Source organism: Olea europaea, chromosome 3, assembly GCF_002742605.1.
Source record: "Olea europaea var. sylvestris chromosome 3, O_europaea_v1, whole genome shotgun sequence".
NCBI lineage: Eukaryota > Viridiplantae > Streptophyta > Magnoliopsida > Lamiales > Oleaceae > Olea > Olea europaea.
In genome coordinates, this window is record NC_036239.1 from 9190092 (window position 1) to 9213844 (window position 23753).

Genomic DNA, 23753 nt, shown 5'->3' on the forward strand with positions numbered 1-23753 from the left:
ACTCGCGGATCCAAACATGAGCTCGACCGTGCTATAGCCCGTGTCCGCCCCTAAAAATGTATACCCTTTTCCTTACTTTTTTTTTAAAAATAAATTCATGTATATTTGTATTATAGATAATGTTCAAACTCAAGGCTGAATTCGCTGTCCAAATTCTAAGCCATCTTATCAATGTCATTCAACTAGTCTAACTTATAATTTACCAGCAACTTCTGTGCCTAAAGTAATGCATGGCTACTAGACTTTACCATAATACACAAATAGGAATAGTTTCCAATACAAATAAACAAGACAGTAAATTTAAGAGTGCAAAAATACATTAACGATGCATTTCTGGGCAAGCACGAACAGTCAATTATCAAGCAAAAACAGTAAACAAGATATTGTACGCTAATTAGAATGATCGCCGTACAATTCAGTCAAGATTGACAAGAGAGATTTATAGCAAGCGACTGAATTAAACTCTTCATTACTTCTACAGAACACCTTTTTCCAACCATTTGCAAATTAAGAAGAAAATCAAGAACCCAAAAAAAAAAAATACTAAAAGGAAGAAAATAACATCAACAAAAAATATTTGAAATGATACAATATAGCATCACTATCACTAACTTCCAAGGACCACTCTAACATAGAACCATATCTAGCATTTTACATGACTTTCCACTTTCAAAAGGGCCCAGTAAATTGAGAAGCTCAACTCTCAGTGGAGGACATGTAATCAACTCCAATTAATCACCATGCGAACATCAAGTCAGTAACTATCAGCTCTATAAGAAATAATCAGGTGTTCTTCGAGTAATATCAGGTTCCCCTCTTCGTGGAGCTGGCTCAAACTGCAACAGAAAAAATCAAAAACTACCAATACTAATTCATTACGTCCCTCATTCTTTGAAAAATCCCAGCACAACACGAAAATGCCTAGAAAGACGAGGAATAAATGGTAGAGACAGGTAACGAGCATTAGCACATGCACACACACAGAGAGAGATAGAGGGGGGAACCTGGATAAATGTATGCTCTCTGCAGTCATCAACTTCCAAAATGGATGCCATATTTCCACAGCGATAGCAATAATTTGGTGCACTAAAAATAGTGACAACCTTTTGTTCCTGTTGTAAAAAGTCAAATCAATTATGGATGCCGCCTCTAATAACAGTAACCGAACTAATACATGGTCTAAAGTGTAACTGAATTGAATTAATTACATGGGCCCAGTTATATCCCTCCATAACAAGCTGATGAGCTCTAGCAATTAGCTTTAAGTTGTTGGTATGATTGAATTGCTCCGAAATGTCCTATAATATGGTAATGGAATTAATCAGGTGAAAGAAAAAATGTGAATGAAGTGACACTCAATAAATAGATGACAGTACCTGGCCAAACGTGTATCCAGCACCACGAGGGGAGATGCCCCAACCGCAACGATCATCTGGATCAGACCACAATAAATCACACATCGGACCTTCATGTGGAACTTCTTGAACACGATCAAAGTTTCTTATATTATCAAGAGTTTCAACAGAGGGGGACAATCCACCATGCAGACAAAATATTTCTGATTCAACCTACATAAAGATCACAACATTAGAATCAACTTGCAAGCTCGATAAACTAATATATTAGTCAGTCAATTTGAGTTTTGGAAAAGAAACTGGCAGCTATGTATAGCAACTATAAAGGCCATCAAGCCAGCCCCCGGGACATAACCTAGTGGTGCAAAGGACGGGAGTGAGGTAATCTCAGCGTTGTTGACAACCGCAGTGTGAGGGTTTGTTGGATTTTATGCACAATATTAAAGAAATGAAAAACGGAAATCAACACAAGAATTTTACGTGGTTCGGCGATGTGCCTACGTCCACGAGAGTGAAGCGGAGATTTCTTTATTCAGTTATGAAAAATAGGGTTACAACATATTATTTACACTAACCCTTGCCTGGGCCCTTATAAAATTTTAAGGCCCGTACAGAAATATCCCTGTACCCTACCGCGGGGGCGTTGCCCCCGCCCCCCCAACCCATTCAGCATCCCTAACAACCAGACAATGAATTAAACTCGCGCAAGGCCAATACTGTCGCTCCGCTCCACGCCGGCATCGGCCCAGTTGATCCAGGGCCTGTGTTCCACTCTATATGAGCCACATGCACAACAATCTCCACCTTAACGAATATTCACCCCTTAGGAAAAAAAACATAACCTGGAAAAAAACCACACCATCTAGGACCAATGGGTTGGGACACATCCTCTCTAATAACTAGAGATGTTAATCAAGTTCAAGCAATGCTTGAACCTATCCATTGTGATCGGCTTTGTCATCATGTCTGCTGCGTTCTCTGAGGTATGCACCTTCTCCAACAACAACTCTCCTAAAGTAACCAACTCTCATATCATATGAAATCTCACATCAATGTGCTTGGTTCTTGCATGATAAATCTGATTCTTAGCTAGGAAGATGGCGCTCTAACTATCACAGTACAGCTTCATTCCATCTTGCTTGATCCCAAGTTCCCTGACAAGCCCTTTCAACCACAATAATTCCTTAGCTGCCTCAGTTGCCGCCATGTACTCTGCTTCAGTTGTAGATAATGCCACAAGTGATTGCACCATTGACCTCCAACATATGGGCCCACCTGTGAGTGTGAAAACATAACCTGTATGGGACCTTCTATCATCCAAGTCCCTGCATAATCTGCATCTAAATATCCTTGAACTGAAATATCACCATGTTGTCTCTCAAACTTGATCCCGCACTCCATTATACCTTTCAAGTACTTAAAAATCCACTTTACAGCTCTCCAATGCTCTCTACCAGGATTAGCCATATACTTACTAACCACACTGACTGCATGTGCTAAATCTGGTCTGGTACACACCATTGCATACATCAAACATCCAACTGCGCTGGCATAATGTACCTTTGACATCTCTGCAACATCTTCTTTACTCTTTGGGCACTGATTATTAGACAATCTGAAGTGATTTGCAAGTGATGTGACAACTGATTTTGCATCTGACATGCTAAACCTCTCTAACACTTTCTTCAAATAGTTTTTCTGAGACACCCATGATTTTCTGGCTTTCCTATCTCTGTTGATCTCCATGCCAAGAATTTTCTTAGCCTGTCCCAAGTCTTTCATATCAAACTTACTGCTCAACAAAGATTTCAATTTGTCTACCTCATCCATATTCTTGGCAGCAATTAACATGTCGTCCACATACAACATTAAGAAAATATATGAGTTATCCTCAAGAACTTTGTAGTATACGCAACAATCATACTCACAACGACTGTAGCCAATCTGAATCATATGAGAGTCGAACTTCTTGTACCATTGCCGTGGAGACTGCTTAAACCCGTATAAAAACTTCTTCAGTTTACACACAAAATTCTTTGTTCCTGGTTCCAAAAACTCTTCTGGCTGCTCCATGAAAATCTGTTCCTCCAAATCATCATGAAAGAAAGCAGTCTTCACATCTAGCTGCTCTAACTCCAAATCAAAATTAGCCACCATTGCCAAAACAATCCTGATGGAAGTGTGTCTAACGACCGGAGAGAAAATTTCATTATAATCTACTCGCTTCCTCTGTGAGTATCCCTTTGCTACTAATCGAGCCTTGTATCTTTCTCCTTCCTTTTCTAACATTGCTTCTTTCTTTCTATATACCCACTTACACCCTATCTGTTTCTTCCTCTCTGGAAGCTCCACCAAATCCCAAGTATCATTTTTATGGAGTGACTCAATTTCCTCCGTCATAGCCTCTATCCATTTACCTTTCTCCTGACTACCAATGGCATCCTGAAAAGTTATAGAATCGCTATTGCTGGTAATGAGTGCATAAGAAACCGAATCCTCAAATCCATACTTTGCTGGTGGTTTGGTAGTGCAACGTGGTCTGTTTAAGGCAACACTATGATACTGCTCCACCTCTGACCCAGAACTATCTACTCCCTGAGCATTAATTTCTGTGTTAACATGTCTAGCTCTACTTGCACCACTTGGCTTTTACCTCTGTCCTCGTCTGAATTGAGCTTCTCTTTATCTGTAGAAGCTTTAAGCATGAATGCTTCATCAAAAACTGCATCCCTACTTATTACCATCTTCCTTGCCTCTAGATCCCAAAACTTGTATCCCTTTACACCTTTAACATAGCCCAGAAAAATGCGCTTTTTTGATTTCGAATCAAGTTTGGATCGCTGATCACTAGATACATGCACATACGCCGGACAACCAAATACTCTCAATTCAAAATAATCAACTTCATTACCTGTCCAAACTTCCTCTGCAACTTTCCCATCTAGTGCTGCTCGTGGTGATCTGTTTATGACATAACATGCCATGTTCACTGCTTTTGCCCAAAAACTCTTCGAGAGCCTTGCGTTTAGCCTCAAACATCTTGCCCGTTCTGCAATTGTTCTGTTCATCCTTTCCGTAACACCATTCTGTTGCGGTGTCTTGCGAACTGTATAGTGCCGCTGAATACCATGCTCCTCACAAAATCTCAGAAACTGTAAATCTATATACTCTGTACCGTTATTTGTCCTCAAATACTTAATTTTTCTGTCCATCTGGTTCTCTACTTCTGCTTTCCATAATTTGAACTTGGCAAAAGCTTCAGACTTGTGCTTCATAAAATAACCCAAATTTCTCTAGAGAAGTCATCAATGAAAGTAATAAAGTACTGAAATCCACCTTTGGACAACTCCCTCACTGGTCCCCAAACATCTGAGTGCACATAATCAAGAATTCCCTCTGTCTTGTGTTTTCCCATCTTGAACTGTACTCTAGACTGTTTTCCAAGTACACAGAAGTTGCAGAAATTCAACTTGCATGATTTTACCCCCTTCAACAAATTCCTCTTGTGAAGCTCAACCATGTCACGTTCTCCTATATGCCCCAGTCGCATATGCCATAGAAGAGTGTCATCTGACTCTGATTCTGCTATAGCAACTCCACCTACAATTGTATCCCCGAGTAGTTTGTAGATATTTCCTACCAATTTCTGACCCTTCATCACAATCATAGCCCCTTTTTTCACTGTTAAAGCCCCACACTCTGACTTATAAGAGTAACCGTTTGTGTCTAAAATGCCTAAAGAAATTAGATTCTTTTTCAACTCATGTACATGCCTAACATTTTCCATGGTCCTTATCACACCATCGAACATTTTAAAATTTATGGACCCCATTCCAATGACCTTACATGATGCATCATTACCCATCAGAACAAATCCAAAATTATCAGAACGATATGAATGAAACCAATCCCGATGAGGACACATGTGATATGAACATGCTGAATCAAGTACCCAACAGTCATTTAATTTTACAGAATTACCTGCAGAGACTGATAACATGTCTCCATCTCCAGAATCCGAGTCTCCTTCTGCAACACTAGCTGAGTTTGAGGACCCATCACCTTTCCTTTCATCACTCTGCTTCTTATTGGGACAATCTCTCTTAAAGTGGCCCATCTGATGGCATTTGTAACACTTGACGTTTTTCTTATTTTGATTCCTAGATTTTGATCTTGTGTTCCCTCTAAAAGAAACACCCCTGTCCTTCCTTCTCCCACGATCCTGGTAGCCCTTTACGATCAACCCTTCACCCTGTGAAGTTTCACCAGTACGCAGTTTCCGCAGGTTGTAGGCTAACAGGGCTGATGTAACTTCCTCCAATTCGAAAGTCTCTTTACCCCACGTCAACGTGGTCACCAGATGGTCGTACGAAGGAGGCAGTGAGCACAACAAAATCATTGCCTTGTCTTCATCATCAAACTTGATTTCAAGTCGCAATAGATCGCTGATGATCTGATTGAACACATTGGTGTGTTGAATCAGATCCGTACCCTCCAACATCTTCAGCCCATACAGTCGCTGCTTTAGATGCAGCTTGTTCGTGAGAGACTTTGACATATAACGACTCTCCAATTTCTCCCAAACCTTCGCCAGAGACTTAACGTCCATGACGTGATACATGATTTCGTCCGCCAAACAAAGCCGAATTGTACCAACTGCTCGTGCCTCGAGCTCTTCCCAATCGGCATCTGATGTACCCTCTGGTTTCTTCTCAGATAGTGCCTTCATCATCCCTTGCTACGCCAACAAATCCTTCACCCTTCGCTGCCATAATCCGAAGTTCCCAAATCCGTCAAACTTCATCACATCAAATTTTGCAATCGAAGAACTCGCCATCTGAACCTAGCTCTGATTCCAGTTGTTGGATTTTATGTTCGATATTAAAGAGATGAAAAAGGAAATCAACACAAGAATTTTACGTGGTTCGACGATGTGCCTACGTCCACGAGAGCGAAGCGGAGATTTCTTTATTCAGTTATGAAAAATAGGGTTACAACATATTATTTATACTAACCCTAGCCTGGGCCCGTACAGAAAATACCCCTGTACCATACCGCGGGGCCTTGCCCCCGCACCTCCAACCCATTCAGCGTCCCTAACAACCAAACAATAAATTAAACCCACGCAAGGCTGATGCCGGCGCGGACATGCCGTCGCTCCGCGCCGGCATCGGCCCATTTGATCCAAGGCCTGTATTCCACTGTATATGAGCCACATGCACAACAGGGTTCGATTCTTAAAATATGAAATTGGACTCTTTGTGAACTCCAGTGTACGGACAAGCTCTTGTTTCCTCGCCTACTGAAATCTACCTCATGATGCTCCAAGGGCGGGAGTAGTGGGGGCCCTCAAGGTTAGAGTTCAGCATTTTTTTTATAAAGGCCATCAAGCCTTTAGATCGAAAAGAAATTAAGATAAAGGAATGAAGTTACTTCTAACAAGAATATCCTTCTCATTTATTTGAACCATAGGAATGTCAGACATACACGTCACACATCATTTACAAAAACTTTACATCCTACAATTGAGTGTGAGTCAATGTCAATTGACTACTAGTCATATACACAACTAATATGCCTTGTCGGAAAATTTGGCCCATGTTTGGTTTAGCTAAAAAAGTTGATGACAATCTAACTCAAAGTCCACAATTAGTTTTAACAACACATTTCAAGGAACAAACAACTTTTATCAACTTTTCAAACCCACATTTCATTAATTTTAATCAAAATCTACTAAAAATCTAATTTTTAGCAAAACCAAGCATGGGCTTATTCTTTTACATCTAATTTTACAATGATTCTAATGATGGCGTGAAGTTCATCCCACGAATTCAAAAGCTCAGCTCATGCAAATTAATTACCAAGTTAAGAAGCTTTAAAAGAATATAAGCATAGAATCTAAACATTCAAAATCATTACGGAAAAACATACATGATAAAGCAATATACGCATCTCATACACCGAAATTTGTTTCTAACTTGCAGTTTTTGTGTGCATATAACAGTGGAGTAAATCCACCGAATTTCTGGACAGTGGGCAACTTGGGAATTTCTTTAGATCAGTACAAGTTTGATATTTCACGTTAATCCATACACAATTAATTTACTGAATTGCATATTTTATACCTAAGACAATTTGAGTACTTAAATTTCTTTCCTTTCTCATTTCTATATGCCATGCTAGGCTAAAGGAAATATTCCAAGATCGACTTTTCACCCAAGTCATCAAGGGTACAGGAGTAAAACCTTTCCAAAACAACGGGAAGATGATAATGGGGAGCGAGTTCTACTAACCAATGCAGTCAGTGGGAAATAGTCAAACAGATCTGTGAATATCTTCCAAACATTAGCATTTCCATACCTATAACCAAAAGGAGAGTTTATTAACAGTATCACAAACAAAAGAGAGATGCTAATATTCCATGTAAATAGATCTAACTAGCTGTATATATAATAAAAGCACATGACAAATTAAAATAGTACTTAGAATACTCGTTTATCAAGTCATATAAAAGCAGATAATGAAATTAGATAGCATTTTTAATGCTTGATCCTATGTCACATAATCCATGGAAGTTCTGAATTTAGCATTCAAGTGACACTGATTGGTAACTGGATTATAATTCTCCAACTTTGTATATTAAGTAGTCAAACTCGCGATCTAGAAAAGAACCTGTTTTTCATCCTCCAAGTCATTTAAAACCACAAGAGCAACTATAAGGATATGTACCCATGAATCAAGTCCACATCATAAACCTTAGTCCATTAATCTACCTCGTGCATTTACACATTCTGCCATCATTTTGTCCATAGGTATAGAACCGCAATTATATTTCTTACTTCATGATCTATTCCAACACATTTATAAACATATAAAATAGTAATGCGTAAATGACATGCAATCAAGATCTTGATAATATTTATTCCCAACAGTGATAGTCTCACAAGCTCATACCCACTTTGGCTTTCAGAAGCTGCGAGTTAGCTTGTTCCCAGGCATGTCTAATTCAATGAGAATGCAGAGAAATGATGACTTATCTAAAAGTGAACCTGACACTAGGCATTCCCTCTACGAATCTTCCCCTATTAATAAAACTCTCTGAGCACTCAATTTACTTGTTCTGTATAGGTAATTATTCAGTTTAGCCGTATAGAAACAGTTACCAAAATTGGATGCCACCCATCATCTGACAACCTCAACCCAGAATATTGTTTAGATTTAGAACTTATTAATCTTGGTTTGATGCAAATTATAACTATCTTCTCAAACCAATTACTTAATTAACCAGCTGCAATCGGTATGAGAATATAAGTAAATGATAATCAATTCTTCAGACAAATTAAGGGGGGAATCATGAACTCACTTCCGCAGGCATTCATCATAAAATCCATAGACTTGTGTAATCTGTGGACAAAAACAAAGACTTAGTCCAGCATTAACCACAGAAAATTATACGTGGTTCAATAAACGTATGAACTATATCCAGATAATTAATAAGATAAAGAACAAAAAATTGCCATCGCATTATAAAGATCCACCTAATAACAAAAGCAATGAAAATGAGGCCAGACCACTAATATCTGAGTAAATAACACTGGCTTCAACCAAAATCAGTTAATTTTGATACATAAAATTTCATGAAAATAGGTTAGGGCGGTTAACTCAACAAAAATTAAATTCAAAGAACACTAAACAGGTTGCAACTAGTTTAGCCACACTATCACACTTAGTAAAAACAATGTTAAGAAATTCTGTAACAAGCACATTTTTTGTATCAACCAAAGCTTCGTGCCCCGCCGTTCTCTTAATTACTGATAGCTTTAGGAGGGAATCTCACTCCTCACAGTTTACTATCACATCCCTAAGATTCGAACACACGACCTTCCCTTAAAAAAGGCTTAAGTTAAATCCTGATACCAATTTGGGATTCAACTTAAGTCATTCTTAAGGAAAGGTCATGAGTTCAACTTTTAAGGATGCAATAAAAATCTGTAAGGGGTAATATGGGATCAATCTCTCCCATAACAGACAGACAGTAAGTTAATGGCTTTGGCTTGAGGCTGGGTCATTATAACTAAGCATGTATTATGCAAGTATCAGTTCCATAACACTGCCCATAGCACAAGCTATGCCTTGAGATCAACTATAAACAAGTGAAACTAGCGTTAGTAGACGAAAGCGCAAAAGGGCTGCCTAATTTCAATAACTCCATTTATTCAGCAGCAATAAGCCTTTGATATACCTGTGATATCAAAATAGTGGAAGAGACAAAAAGAGACGATAGAAAATTAAATAATACCTGTCTACTTTCATGATTTCCTCTAAGAATTGTTATCCGTTGAGGATAGCGCACTTTCAGAGCCACTAAAAGCTGCATGAAATTAGCATGTTAGCATCTAAACTGATTGAGCACTCTCTGAAACGAATTGTATAAAGCATACTGGACAATCTCTACTATAATCAAATGGATCTCAGATACACGCATCAGGACTGCTTCAAACCTCAACCGGCCACAACCAAAGAAAAATAAATAAATAAATAAAAACTGAGAAGACATCAAGGGTAGGAGGGCAGCTATTTTATCATTGAAATCCAAATACAGAAGCAAAGTTTTGCTATAGTAAATGAAACCATTATTTGGCTTGTACTTACAGTTACAGTTTCAACAGAATAGTACCCACGATCTACATAATCTCCCATAAATAGATAATTTGTATCCGGACACTGTTAACAAGAAACAAATAATATTAGAATACTAAAGATGTGTTATCAGATTCATATCGGCACTTCTAATTACCAATTTACTACAAAGCTAGCTAAGTTTGATAAGAGAGACAAGACTGACAGCATTTACAATTTGGTGAATCAGATTCGCAAAGGAAAAACCATGCCAATGAACCCAGTGATGAAGGATAATGTAGACATGCCTGGTATGGATGCAACAAGGTGAACCTCTAATGATTAATTTCACTATGATGAAGCAAAGAAAGTGTGCTGCCATTATAAGAATATTTCTTCTTTTCCAACCAACAGTTGAAACTCATTACTGCATACTTCACGGGCGAGGTTAAGCAACAAGAAGTCTCACTAAGCCTTGCTTGCACTTGGTCCACTAGTTAAACATAGTTTAAAAGGATAATATGGAAACAGATTCAATCCACTATGATCTGCTAAAAATTTAGGAGGCGCAAATGAGACACCAAGGGACAAATTCCAGAAAAATGATGGAAGGATATTATATAAGACAATAGGAGGAAGAAAAGATGTCCGGAAGACAAAGATGTAGCACCATGTAATTGCTCATATCATGCATTTTTGTTTTTAAACAAGACGTACAACATTTTCTGTTCAGATCAATAATATTATTTTTTTCCAAAACCCGTTTCCCATGTTCTGGTTATATCTTCAATTTGCAACCTATGAAATGAATTAAGATACAGTGAAACAGACAAGCAGAAAGAATCTTTCTGTGCAGGTATATCATACTTTGTATATAAATAGAACTAGAATAAATAGAATAAAAACAAAGAGGAAATATGAGGTATACACGGAAGCAACTTTTCCATTTTAAAAGAAAATCGTTAAAAAATCAATGACTCGAAGAAATGCTGGTTAGAATTCAAACTGTTATTGTATCATAAGGCAACCTACATCCTCTACCCCGTTTATCAGTCTCAAATATAAACTTCCCCTAGCTCAAACCAAAAAGCATACAAGCATATGAATACAAATGGCAACTACATTACCTTCCCTCCAATGCGGAAAAGTTCAGCAAGATCATGAAATTGACCATGAATATCACCACAAATTGTCACAGGGCTTTTTACAGGCTGCACCACAGTAACAGAAAATCAATCTAACTTCTCTTGCACACACCAAATTCTGATACAACAAGTGAAAACTAATGACAGGAAAACATTAAAATGCTTAAATGGACCATCCTTACTGCATGTCATGCCACAAGTTAAACATATCAGCATGATGGGATAATTAATGATAATATTTCATGGAACAACCAAATGAGCAAAATATTTCAACCGGAGCAGATAAGAAACATTTTTGAGCAAGCATATGTTTAAGGCAACAATTACTGATCATTTATATAGGTATGGCAAACTAGAAGTAGTTATACCCCAGAAGTTCAGACCAAAAAGACTATTTGTCAAGTAAAATTTTATCCTTAAAGAAGAGTAAAAGGAATCTAGAAGTTAAAGCAAGACTGAAAAATCCCAACAAAAACAATGCCTTTAAAAAATCAACTAAGCTGTAATGTGCTCTTGTTGACATTATTCCCTATTAATTTTTAAATTCCTATTGCCAAAAGATTGGTTTCTAATTTATATGCAAAGTCACCTAGAGCAAATATGGGTATCACATTTCAGTAGACCTAATCTGTTCTCCTCATAATAGTCCATAACCCCTTGTATATCCACGGAGGAATTGCCAGAAAAAGTTTGCTTCAACAGTCATACTTTTCCCTACAAAAATACGAATCATTTAATATCAAAATACTCAGATTGATTTAAATTTCAAAAATGTATAGGTCCTAAATATTAGCTGCAAGTCTGCAATCACCAAGCCTTCATATAACATATAAAACACTCCAGTAGAGTATTTATTTTGTTCAGGCCAGTTAAAAAATTTTAATGCACAACCAAATTTGTAGTAATCAGTAAATAGAAGTTCATGCCTGGACATTACTCTCCTCCATTAATATCTCTTTAGCCTTCTCGCACAAGCCCCTGACCTGCAAACAAAATAACGAATATTCTCAATCTGCTAAACATTTTTCAATTCAAAATATAAGACCTGTTTGGTAGTGATTTTCAGAATTGATTTTTTGATCGTTAGGATAAAAGTGGGGGTCACCTGTGAGAGAATAAGTTAAAAATGAAGGTTGGAATAGTGAAATAACGGTCAAAAAATTAATTTTTTGGGATGAAAAATCACTCCCAAACGGGCTCATAATAAGGCAGATGTCAAATTCTGGAGAAACAAGGAAACTGGTCTACACGGTCAGTATTCGCTGCAATTAAGTCACGTGACATATTGGCCTTTTTCCTTCATTTAAGCGTGTATTATCTTCCCTTATATGTAGAAGAATAAGTCATGAGAATCTGCCAAGCAAATTATTGTCAATTATCTGTGGAGGGTCACATTTCTATAAGAGGAGTTATATCACCATGACGTTTTGTCAAGTTATTTCATTAATGGATTACAATGAGTCACTAACCAGAAGCTACGTGTACTTGGTACAAAGTAAACAGACCATAACCTAGGATGAGGATAAATAAAAGAACATCTCCCATATCATCCAGTTTGACATATTAAACAGAATATGTTCCACGACTTTGACAAGATAGATTCACCAGGGTCTTCATCTCATTTCACAAGTTAACAATTTTTTTCCTTTGAAAACCTCCAGTAAACAACGCAGTCATGTATTAGTACAACCTGTTGACACCAAAAAAACTTTAATAAGCCTTTATCTGGTCTTCTAATCACATTTGAACCTTCATGACAGTTAGTGGAGGTACAACACTTGTCTTGGCCAATAAGCATTGCATATATATTCATATCATATAATCATCCAAGTAACTCCATGATATAATCATCAAATGAGTAGGAAGTCATCTTGTAGTAGGAGTACTTCCCGATGAAGTCATAAAATGAGCTAGGATTCAATTTGTAGCACACTAGCCTTTTTTAAAATGTGGTTGTCCTGAGCTAAGACAGTCAAATTCTTAAAGACAACAAGGTGGAAGCAGAGTGATTTCATATGCTAGTAAAAGTAATTCATAATAAATTGTTCTTTTACAAGGGTTCCATTTTCTGAGGATAGAAACAGGAGTAGGAAATCAATACAACCATAATAACCATTTTCACTCAATATTTATATGCTTAAATTCAATAACATCATAACCAAAGTAATTTATCAGAAGTTTTACGTTAAAATTCAAAAGATAATCAACCAGTATTTATATGCTTAAATTGCAAGGTTAAACTCATCCGAAAAATGGAGATAGCTAATCAAGGCATAACCTACTTTACTCTAGTTACTAGGTATCCCCCAAAATGGGACCTGAAGAGTTACAAATAAAGAACAAATTTCTTCTTCACCTTGCTATTATTTATCCCAAAATGTGGTTAAAAATATATATATATGTGTGTGTGTGTGTGTGTGTGTGTGTGTACACACACACACTCATATATACCATATAAGGTCCAGGGGAACTGGTATGGAGATAGAAGAATAGAAATTTATGAAAATAAATAAAATTTTATTGAAGAGAAAAATTATTACAAAGATTCTTAAAAATGAAAATAAATTTGAGAGACAAATTATGAAGAAAACAGAAACTTCTTCTTGCTGAATTCGTTCTGCCTTCTACTGATCTCTTGAGGTCATCTTATAATGTAGTCCGGACTTGAAATTTCTTTCATTTGAGAGAAAGAAAATTGAAAAGAGAAGTGGACGACATTATCATGAAGCATCTTGAAAAGTAGAGCCAACTTTTGACAAAAGTTTTCAACTTTTGACTTTCTTTAATAAAGATAACTTTTTCTTTATTAAAATAGAGATTGATGTTTCTCACATATTTAATTAATATCTTGACAAATTTTGCAACATTGATTTTGAACATGACAAAAATTGAGGAGAATTTCTCTTGATTTGTAGACCCTTGAATTTCTCAAATCATCAAGAAAGCTGGGTCCATGTAGTCATTTCTTTGAAACCTTTTCTTGAGCAAAAAACTTTGCATATTCATCACCTAAATCGATTAAGTCATCACCATTATCAGTTTTTTGAGAAAATTGAGATTCTTCTTGCTCATCATCTGATTCTTTTGATTTTGAAGATCCTTGTTTAGAAATTTGTTAGTAAATTTCTAAGAGTTCTTTAGAATCTTTACATTTTGATAACATTGAGATAATCCTTTGCTTTTTAGTCAAGAAATCAGCTTGACTTTCTTGTTCCTTTTTAGAGAATTTAGGTACACCTAAATTTTTTCATTCTTGAATCCATGATTGAACTGCTTTGAGACAGCAATTTGTCTCTTTGAATTTTGACCACCATTTGATCTTGAATCTTCTTGTAATTTTTTGACAAGTAAAATCATCTTTCAGATTTTGATATTGAAAGAAGTCCCAACAAAAAATCCATGAAACTTTCAAATTGAAGGCGAATTGAAACAAAAGATTTTCTTGAAATTTCAGAAAAGGTTTTGCTTTATTTTTGAAATATTCAAATCCTTGAAGAAAGAGACTGGGCAAAATTTTCTCTTCAAGTCCATGATATAAAAACCATGTTTGAAACCAACTGGGAAAATGAGGATTACAATTTTGATTAAAAAGAATGAACCAAGAATAGGTAATTGGTCTAAAAAGAAAGACTTTATACCAAGTATTCTGGTAATCAAAATAATTGAAAGTTTCTTGAGTAGTGAAAATTGTTTTTGAGAGACGAAGTCTCTTTTCTTCCCAAGGATTTTGTCCCCAGTTTTCGTAAGACAAAACTCTTGTAATACTGATTTTTGAAAACATGATTTTTGATTTGTCTTTTGGTTCAGGAGTATGAGAAATTATGGCTGATCTAGTCAAAAGAAGGATAGTCTCATAATATTCTCTGGATTTTTGAATATTGGAAGGCATAAACCAAAAATTTTGAGGAAGGATGCTTGATAGGAATTCATCAAGACCTTTATATCTATTGAACCAAGAAGTTTCCATGTCAAAGACAGTTTCAGAAATATTCTTGGTAAAGTATTTGAAGGTATTTGGAGGGTTGATTTGAGGGAGTTTTCCAGTGCTTTGGATGGCTTTTTTGTAGTTTGAAGGGTTTGATGATTCAGCTTTTTGTTTGAATTTTTTATCTGATTTTTTGACAAAGGTTGAAAGAGTATTTGATGAAGATGAAGCTTTTTTTTATCTTTTGAGAGATTTTCAAAGAAGGGAATTGAATTTTTCTTCTTTCTTGAAGTTTTTGTTTGAAAATGATTTTGATCCTCTTCTTCAACTTGTTTTGCCCAACTCATTTTCACTCTTTTGAATGAACTTTCTTGTGAGGAAGTCTGCCAAGAAATTTTATTTTCCTTGAATATAAAGAATTTCGAAATCAAAATAGGACAAAATAGCATGTCATCTTGCAAAGATTTGTTTTGAAACAAGATTTTTTACGTCTTTTTGTAAAACATCTTTTGAGGCTTTGCAATCAGTTTTCAAAATAAATTTTTTATTGATCAAATCATCTTGAAATTTTGAGATACAAAGAACTATTGATAAAATCTCTTTTTTGATAGTGGAGTAATTCTTTTGAGGACCAGACCAGACTCCACTATGAAATCTGACTAATTGTTCTTGAGATGACTCTAGTGAAATTTGTTTTAACACTTCACCGAATCCTATATTTGAGGCATCTGTTTCAACAATAATTGAGGCTGTGGGGTCAAGTATTGAAAGACATGGAATATTTTTTACCATCTTTTTTATTTTTTGGATCGCATGCGTACACTCAAAATTCCATGGGTCAGGGTTCTTTTATAATCTTTTGAATAATGAGACACAGACTTGACGTATATTTTTGACAAAATCGACCACATAATTGACACAACCTAAAAAGCGTTCCAAACTTTTTTTATCTAAAATTTCATCTGAAAATTTGTCAGTGAAATCTAGACTTCTTTGAATTGGTGTAATTGTAGAATTTTGAATAAAATGACCAAGAAAACGAATTTTTGTTTGAAATAAAACAATCTTTTTAGTAGAAACTGCTAAACCATTTTTCTTAATGACATAAACGAATATGTTTAAAATGTTATTATATACTTTGTGAAAAAATAAGAACATCATCAATATACACAATAATGAAATTTGACGGTAATTCCGTAGTTGAATGGAACTTAGACGGACTTACTAAACTCCAAATTATCAATCTAATGGGACAAATGACCATTTGTTACAAAACCTTTCTTGCAAAAGGTGCTTCAAGGATTGAAGCTACTAATAATATTGTTCTTGGATTCACAGGACAGCCTGGTCAATGATGAGATAATTATCTCTCAAGTACTGAGAAAAATATTATCTTCTCCTCTGTCAAGCGTGATGATAATAACGGTATTATTCTCAATGATAATGAAGAACCTATTAATGATAGTTTTACTGTTCTTATTTTAACCATTATCAAACATTTTATTGGTACTCCAGAAAATTTAATGCAACTTCAAAATGATATTCTTATGAATTTAAGATACCCAAAACTTCAAGATTTTAGATGGTACAAAGATATGTTTTTATCTCGTATCATGCAAAGATTAGATTGTCAACAATCTTTTTGGAAAGAAAAATTCATTTCTGGACTTCCAAAACTTTTCGCTGAAAAGGTAAAAAATACAATTTTCAAAGAATTTGATGACCTCCAAACGCTTACATATGGTGAAATTATTAATTTCATTAATAAGGAAGCTCTCAATTTATGCAATGATTTAAAACTCAAAGCTAAATTGAAAACAAAGAAATCTCAAACTCGAAATGAGTTAGGATCATTCTGTGAACAATATGGATTTGAGAAAGTATTACCTCCTTCAAAATCGAAAAAACTTTTCCATAAGAAAAGATTTTCAAAGAAAAGATATTTTAATAATTCTCCTGAAGAAAATTTTGACAAAAAGAAATTTTCAAGAAAGAGAAAATTTTCAAAGAAAAAGTTTTCAAAAAATTATTCGAAAAAGGATTCAAATATTACTTGTTGGAAATGCATCAAGACTGGTCATTATTCCAATAGATGCCCTCTCAAAGACAAAATTAGTACTCTTCAAATTGATGAAGATACTAAAACTCAACTCCTCAATCTTATTCAAACTAGTTCTGATAATGAAGTTTTTCTCAATCAAGAAGATTCTGATTATGAATCTACTCAAAATTCTGATTCTTGTACTTCTTCAAATGGTAAAGAAATTTGTGGTTGTAAAACTATAAATGTCTTAACAGGAAAAGAAGAAATTATTCAAAAATATAAATGATAGGATTGACAATCCTAAACTCAAAAATAAATTTTCATCTCTATAATCTTCTTCTATATCAAAAGAAAATTTTGATGACATCAATATTACAAATATTCTTCGTCGTGCTCAAAAAGAGCTATCAAAAGGTTCTAAACTTTCAATTCCTGATCTTCAAGGTGAAGTTAAGGATATGAAAAATCAAATCTCAAAACTTGAAAAACAAGTTCAAGATATTCGTATGGAAGTAGTTTGCCTTAAAGCAAAAGACTTAACCAATGAATATTATTCTCAAAATAAATTGAAGTCAAAATCATCTTCAAAACTACTCTCTCATCACTCTGAATCATCTTCATCCGATTTCTCTTCTACTTCAAAATTTCCTCAAACTAAAGAAGAAAAGATTAATGTTATTAATCGAATTCAACTTCAGAAATGGTACTGCAATATGACTATTGTAGTCAACAAAGAATTCAAACTCTCAACTCGTGTTCTGATTAATTCTGGAGCAAATCAAAATTGTATCAAAGAAGGCTTAATCGCTACAAAATATTTTGAGAAAACTACTGAACACCTTTATGGTGCTAGTGTTAAAAAATTAAATATTAATTACAAAATTTCAAAAACTCATGTTTGTAATTCAAATATTTGTTTCAAAAATGTGTTTTATTTAGTAAAAGATTTAGATCAAGATGTTATTCTTGGTACTCCTTTCATTGTTCAAATCTATCCTTTTAAAACTGATTACAAAGGATTAACTACAAAAAATTTTGGAAAGAAAATATTCTTTGAATTTTCAAATCCTCCTTCCTATAAAGATGTAAATTCTTTAAAAAAAGCTGCAATTTCAAAAATTATTCATAACATCAATTTAAAAAGAAATTATGTGCAATTTCTCAAAAAAGAAATTTCATTTCAAAAAACTGAACAAAGAATACAAGATTCTTTTATCAAAAATCAAATTATTAATTTACGAAAGAAAATTGAACAAGAAATTTGTTCAACTATTCCAAATGCCTTTTGGGATAGAAAGAAACATATTGTTTCTCTCCCATACAATTCTGATTTTCATGAATCAAATATTCCTACGAAATCTCGTCCTATTCAAATGAAAAAAGAATTGCTTGATTTTTGCATCGAAGAAATCAATGATTTACTTGAAAAAGGTTTGATCCGTCCAAGTAAATCTCAATGGAGTTATTCTGCATTTTATGTTAATAATTCTGCATAAATTGAAAGAGGCGTGCCTCGTCTTGTTATCAATTACAAACCACTCAATACAGCTCTTCAATGGATTCATTATCCAATTCCTCAAAAGAAAGATCTTTTGAATCGTCTTTCCAAAGCCATTATCTTCTCAAAATTTGATATGAAGTCAGGATTCTGGCAAGTTCAAATTAAAGAAGAAGATAGGTACAAAACTGCATTTAATATTCCATTCGGACAATACGAATGAAATATTATGCCTTTCGGTCTCAAAAATGCCCCTTCTGAATTTCAAAAAATCATGAATGATATTTTCAATCCCTTTTCAAATTTCATTATTGTGTATACTGCTAAAAAGATTATTTTATTTCAAACAAAACTTCGTTTTCTTGATCATTTTATTCAAAATTCTACAATTACACCAATTCAAAGAAGTCTAGATTTCACTGACAAATTTTCAGATGAAATTTTAGATAAAAAAAGTTTGCAACGCTTTTTTACTTTGTGTCAATTATGTGGCCGATTTTGTCAAAAATATACGTCAAGTCTGTGCCCCATTATTCAAAAGATTACAAAAGAACCCTGACCCATGGAATCTTGAGTGTACGCATGCGATCCAAAAAATCAAAAAGATGGTCAAAAATATTCCCTGTCTTTCAATACTTGACCCCACAGCCTCAATTATTGTTGAAACAGATGCCTCAAACATAGGATTCGGTGGAGTGTTAAAACAAATTTCACTAGAGTCATCTCAAGAACAGTTAGTCAGATTTCATAGTGGAGTCTGGTCTGGTCCTTAAAAGAATTACTCCACTATCAAAAAAGAGATTTTATCAATAGTTCTTTGTATCTCAAAATTTCAAGATGATTTGATCAATAAAAAATTTATTTTGAAAACTGATTGCAAAGTCTCAAGAGATGTTTTACAAAAAGACGTAAAAAATCTTGTTTCAAAACAAATCTTTACAAGATGGCAGGTTATTTTGTCCTATTTTGACTTCGAAATTCTTTATATTCAAGGAAAATCAAACTTCTTGGCAAACTTCCTCACAAGAGAGTTTATTCAAATAAGTGAAAATGAGTTGGGCAAAGCAAGTTGAAGAAGAGGATCAAAATCCTTTTCAAACAAAAAATTCAATTCCCTTCTTTGAAGATCTCTCAAAAGATAAAAAAGAAGCTTCATCTTCTTCAAATACTCTTTCAACCTTTGTCAAAAAATCAGATCAAAAACTCAAACAAAAAGCTGAATCATCAAACCCTTCAAACTACAAAAAAGCCATCCAAAGCACTGGAAAGCTCCCTCAAATCAACCCTCCAAATACCTTCAAATACTTTACCAAGAATATTTCTAAAACTGTTCTTGACATGGAAACCTCTTGGCTCAATAGATATAAAGGTCTTAATGAATGTCTATCAAGCATCTTTCCTCAAAATTTTTGGTTCATGCCTTCCAATATTCAAAAATCTAGAGAATATTAAGAGACTATACTTCTTTTGACTGGATCAACCATAATTTCTCATACTCCTGAACCAAAAGACAAATCAAAAATCATGTTTTCAAAAATCAGTATTACAAGAGTTTTGTCTTACAAAGACTGGGAACAAAATCCTTGAGAAGAAAAGAGACTTCGTCTCTCAAAAACATTTTTCACTACTCAAGAAACTTTCAATTATTTTGATTACCAGAATGCTTCATATAAAGTCTTTCTTTTTAGACCAATTACCCATTCTTGGTTTATTCTTTTTAATCAAAATTGTAATCCTCATTTTCCAAGTTGGTTTCAAACATGGATTCTGTATCATGGACTTGAGGAGCAAATTTTGCCCAGTCTCTCTTTTCAAGGATTTGAATATTTCAAAAATAACGCAAAACCTTTTCTGAAATTTCAAGAAAATCTTTTGTTTCAATTCGCCTTCCATTTGAAAGTTTCATGAATTTTTTATTGGGACTTCTTTCAATATCAAAATCCGAAAGATGATTTTGCTTGTCAAAAAATTACAAGAAGATTCAAGATCAAATAGTGGTCAAAATTCAAAGAGACAAATTGCTGTCCCAAAACAGTTCAATCATGGATTCAAGAATGAAAAAATTTAGGTGTACCTAAATTCTCTAAAAAGGAACAAGAAAGTCAAGCTGATTTCTTGACTGAAAAGCAAGGGATTATCTCAATGTTATCAAAATGTAAAGATCCTAAAGAACTCTTAGAAATTTACGAACAAATTTCTAAACAAGGATTTTCAAAATCAAAAGAATCAGATGATGAACAAGAAGAATCTCAATTTTCTCAAGAAACTGATAATGGTGATGACTTAATCGATTTATGTGATGACTATACAGAGTTTCTTGCTCAAGAAAAAGTTTCAAAGAAATGACTACATGGACCCAGTTTTCTTGATGATTTAAGAAATTCAAGGGTCCACAAATTAAGAAAAATTCTCCTCAATTTTTGTCATGTTCAAAATCAATAGTGCAAAATTTGTCAAGATACTAATCAAATATGTGGAAAACATCAATCTCTACTTTAATAAAAAAAAAGTTATCTTTATTAAAGAAAGTCAAAAGTTGAAAACTTTTGTCAAAAGTTGGCTCTACTTTTCAAGATACTTCATGATAATGTCATCCACTTCTCTTTTCGAAATTCTTTCTCTCAAATGAAAGAAATTTCAAGTCCGGATTACATTATAAGATGACCTCAAGAGATCAGTAGAAGGCAGAGCGAATTCAGCAAGAAGAAGTTTCTGTTTTCTTCATAATTTGTCTCTCAAATTTATTTTCATTTTCAAGAATTTTTGTAATAATTTTTCTTCTTCAATAAAATTTTATTTATTTTCATAAATTTCTGTTCTTCTATCTCCATACCAGGTCCCCTGGACCTTATATGGTATCAGAGCCATAAGTGAACAAGTTAGAAAAGATTTAATTTTATATAATAGACACTGTTCAAAATAGGTGAAATTGGTCTATTTCCTGGATGTCTTCTAAATAGACGTTGGTCAGCCTGTGTTAGGTGATCCCGTTGGGTGGTCCCATTTGTAGGCTTGGTAAGAACCCAGTTTATCCTATTTTACTATTTTTATTGTGTTTAATTATTCTGATTTTATTTTTTCAATTATGTCTTCGGTTTCAAGTTGGCTTAGGAGATCTAGGTCTAAAAATAGACAACAAAATCAAAAAGAAAATAGATCAAATGTTTTTCAAAATGAAGAAGAAGTTGATAATGCATCCATATCATCTGCATCTGCATCAAATGATTTTAACTCAAATGAACTTCAAATTGCACAAATTGAACAACGTCTTCAAAATTGGACTATTCCAAAGATAGATAAAAATTCTATCTATGAAATAGGAAAAGTTGACTTTACTCAAAATTATGTTATCAAAACTTTTGAACAAACTATTTCAATTAATAGTTCAAATACATACATCAATTTATTTTCAAAAGAATCAATTGAATCCCATAGAAAGAAGTTCAAATATCTTCATGTTGAATTAGTTCAAATTGCTGTCAAATCATTGCTTAGACTTGGTTTAGACATTCCAATATTACTTACTCTTAGAGATAAGAGACATCTCAAATTTGAAAATTCATTATTATCACTTCTTGAATCAAATCTTGAAAGTGGTCCAGTATTTTCATATTGTTATCCAAATTTTTCAATTAAATTATCTGATGGAGCTATTCTTAACTCCCTCAATCTTCATATTCAAACTAAAAATCTTGAGTTTGATAATCGATCTAATGCTTTTGCTGTAATATATAGAATCTATTACAAATTCATGAATACTCAACTCAATATTGGAGCTCTTCGTTCTTCTCCAAAAGAAGAAAGCCTTTTGGTAGAAGTTAATCCTTTTCATTCAAATGTTGAAATTCCTAAAAGAATCCCATGGAATCTTCAATATAGAGGACTTGAATGAAATTTTGAAAATGTTCAAACTCCAGTTCCAGCTCAAATACAAACTATTCCAAATGAAATTTTAACTTTTTCTAATGGAAAAGCTAAAGTTAATTTCAAAGGATTTTCTTCTACGATTCAAAGGTCTTTCTCATCAAGATCTTCTTATATATATATGGAATCCCTCAGGAAAACCTGAACCATGTGAAAATGCTTCAATATATCAATGATTCTTAATGTACAAAAACGAAACGACCAAGAAAACCCTAGCTCCACGATCCATTAACAAAATCACTACAAAAAAATAAATAACAAACAAGCATCCCAAATTCCTTTACATTGTTATCAATCAGATCCATGGAAAATAAGAGACGAAATCCAAAATAAATAACGAAACAATAAAAAGTGAGTACCAAGAGAAGAAGGAAAAAAAAACCTCGGGTTCGGACAAGGGCTTGCACTGCATGAGCTGAGCAATCTGCTCGTCCAGATTTCCGTGTGTGGTTACAGCCACCAGATCCGCACTCATCTTGCTTATTTCTCTATCTTATATCAGATCCACTCCTGTTTTCCAATATCACGCCGATTCCCTTATAGTTCCCTTCTCAATTAATTCCTCAATGGTCCAAGATTCAGGGCACCATCAGTACTCGAAGTGATGGATAAACAGAAGTGTGTTAGTGAGAAAGACGAGAGAGCCCGCGAACCTGTAAAAGGTTGGAAAACGAGATGGCGAGGAGGAGTAAAATGGAAATTTGTCAATCTGCTCTTGTACCATTTTTTTTTTTTTTTTAATCTCGAACGAATTAAAGAAAATAAAATTTAATATAGAAATTTAAGAGAATAAAATTGTACTCATATTGTACTCTCAAAATTTAATTTTTATAATTCAAATTTTTTGTAATGATGAAATATTATAAATGAGCAATCTTTTTATATTACATTTGATACATAAAAATTAATTATTAATACATAAATATAAACACCCATTAAAATTTCTAGATACATGAACATGAATAAATTTCTTTATAATAACTCTAGATTTGTATAATTCAATATTCATTAAATGAAAATTCATTGAATTTAGATTAATGTAAATGTAATTAATTGAGAATTAATAACAAAATTTCTAGATATATAAATACGAATAAATTCATTTATAATAACTCTTGATTCATTTTATTCTAGATAAATTCATTAAATCTAGGTTAATATTGTAATTAATTGAAAATTAATACAACAAATTTCATAAATAACAATAATTATGTAGTATTTATTACATATCGAAAAATAAAAA

The 23753-nt window shown here is 33.9% G+C and overlaps 1 protein-coding gene across 1 annotated transcript; it reads right to left on the reverse strand.

The window, feature by feature from the left end:
- Positions 1–367: 367 nt before the first annotated feature.
- Positions 368–23206, reverse strand: LOC111385331 (serine/threonine-protein phosphatase PP2A-2 catalytic subunit-like). Its single transcript, XM_023009715.1, has 11 exons — positions 22893–23206; positions 12046–12102; positions 11102–11185; positions 10008–10079; positions 9655–9726; positions 8719–8759; positions 7649–7715; positions 1377–1568; positions 1209–1298; positions 1005–1112; positions 368–836 (listed from the first exon to the last, which is right to left on the reverse strand). Exons 1-11 carry the CDS (start codon positions 22983–22985, stop codon positions 771–773), a joined length of 942 nt encoding a protein of 313 aa, XP_022865483.1. The 5' UTR covers positions 22986–23206; the 3' UTR covers positions 368–770.
- Between the last annotated feature and the right edge of the window lie 547 nt (positions 23207–23753).

Excerpts from the sequence above, each read along its gene's own strand:
- LOC111385331 (XM_023009715.1), bottom strand. The coding sequence starts at position 22,985 with ATGAGTGCGGATCTGGTGGCTGTAACCACACACGGAAATCTGGACGAG. Across the intron at positions 8,760-9,654 it reads GAAATCATGAAAGTAGACAG|ATTACACAAGTCTATGGATT; the intron begins GTATTATTTAAT and ends TTTTGTCCACAG. Across the intron at positions 1,569-7,648 it reads ATTTCCCACTGACTGCATTG|GTTGAATCAGAAATATTTTG; the intron begins GTTAGTAGAACT and ends ATCTTTATGTAG.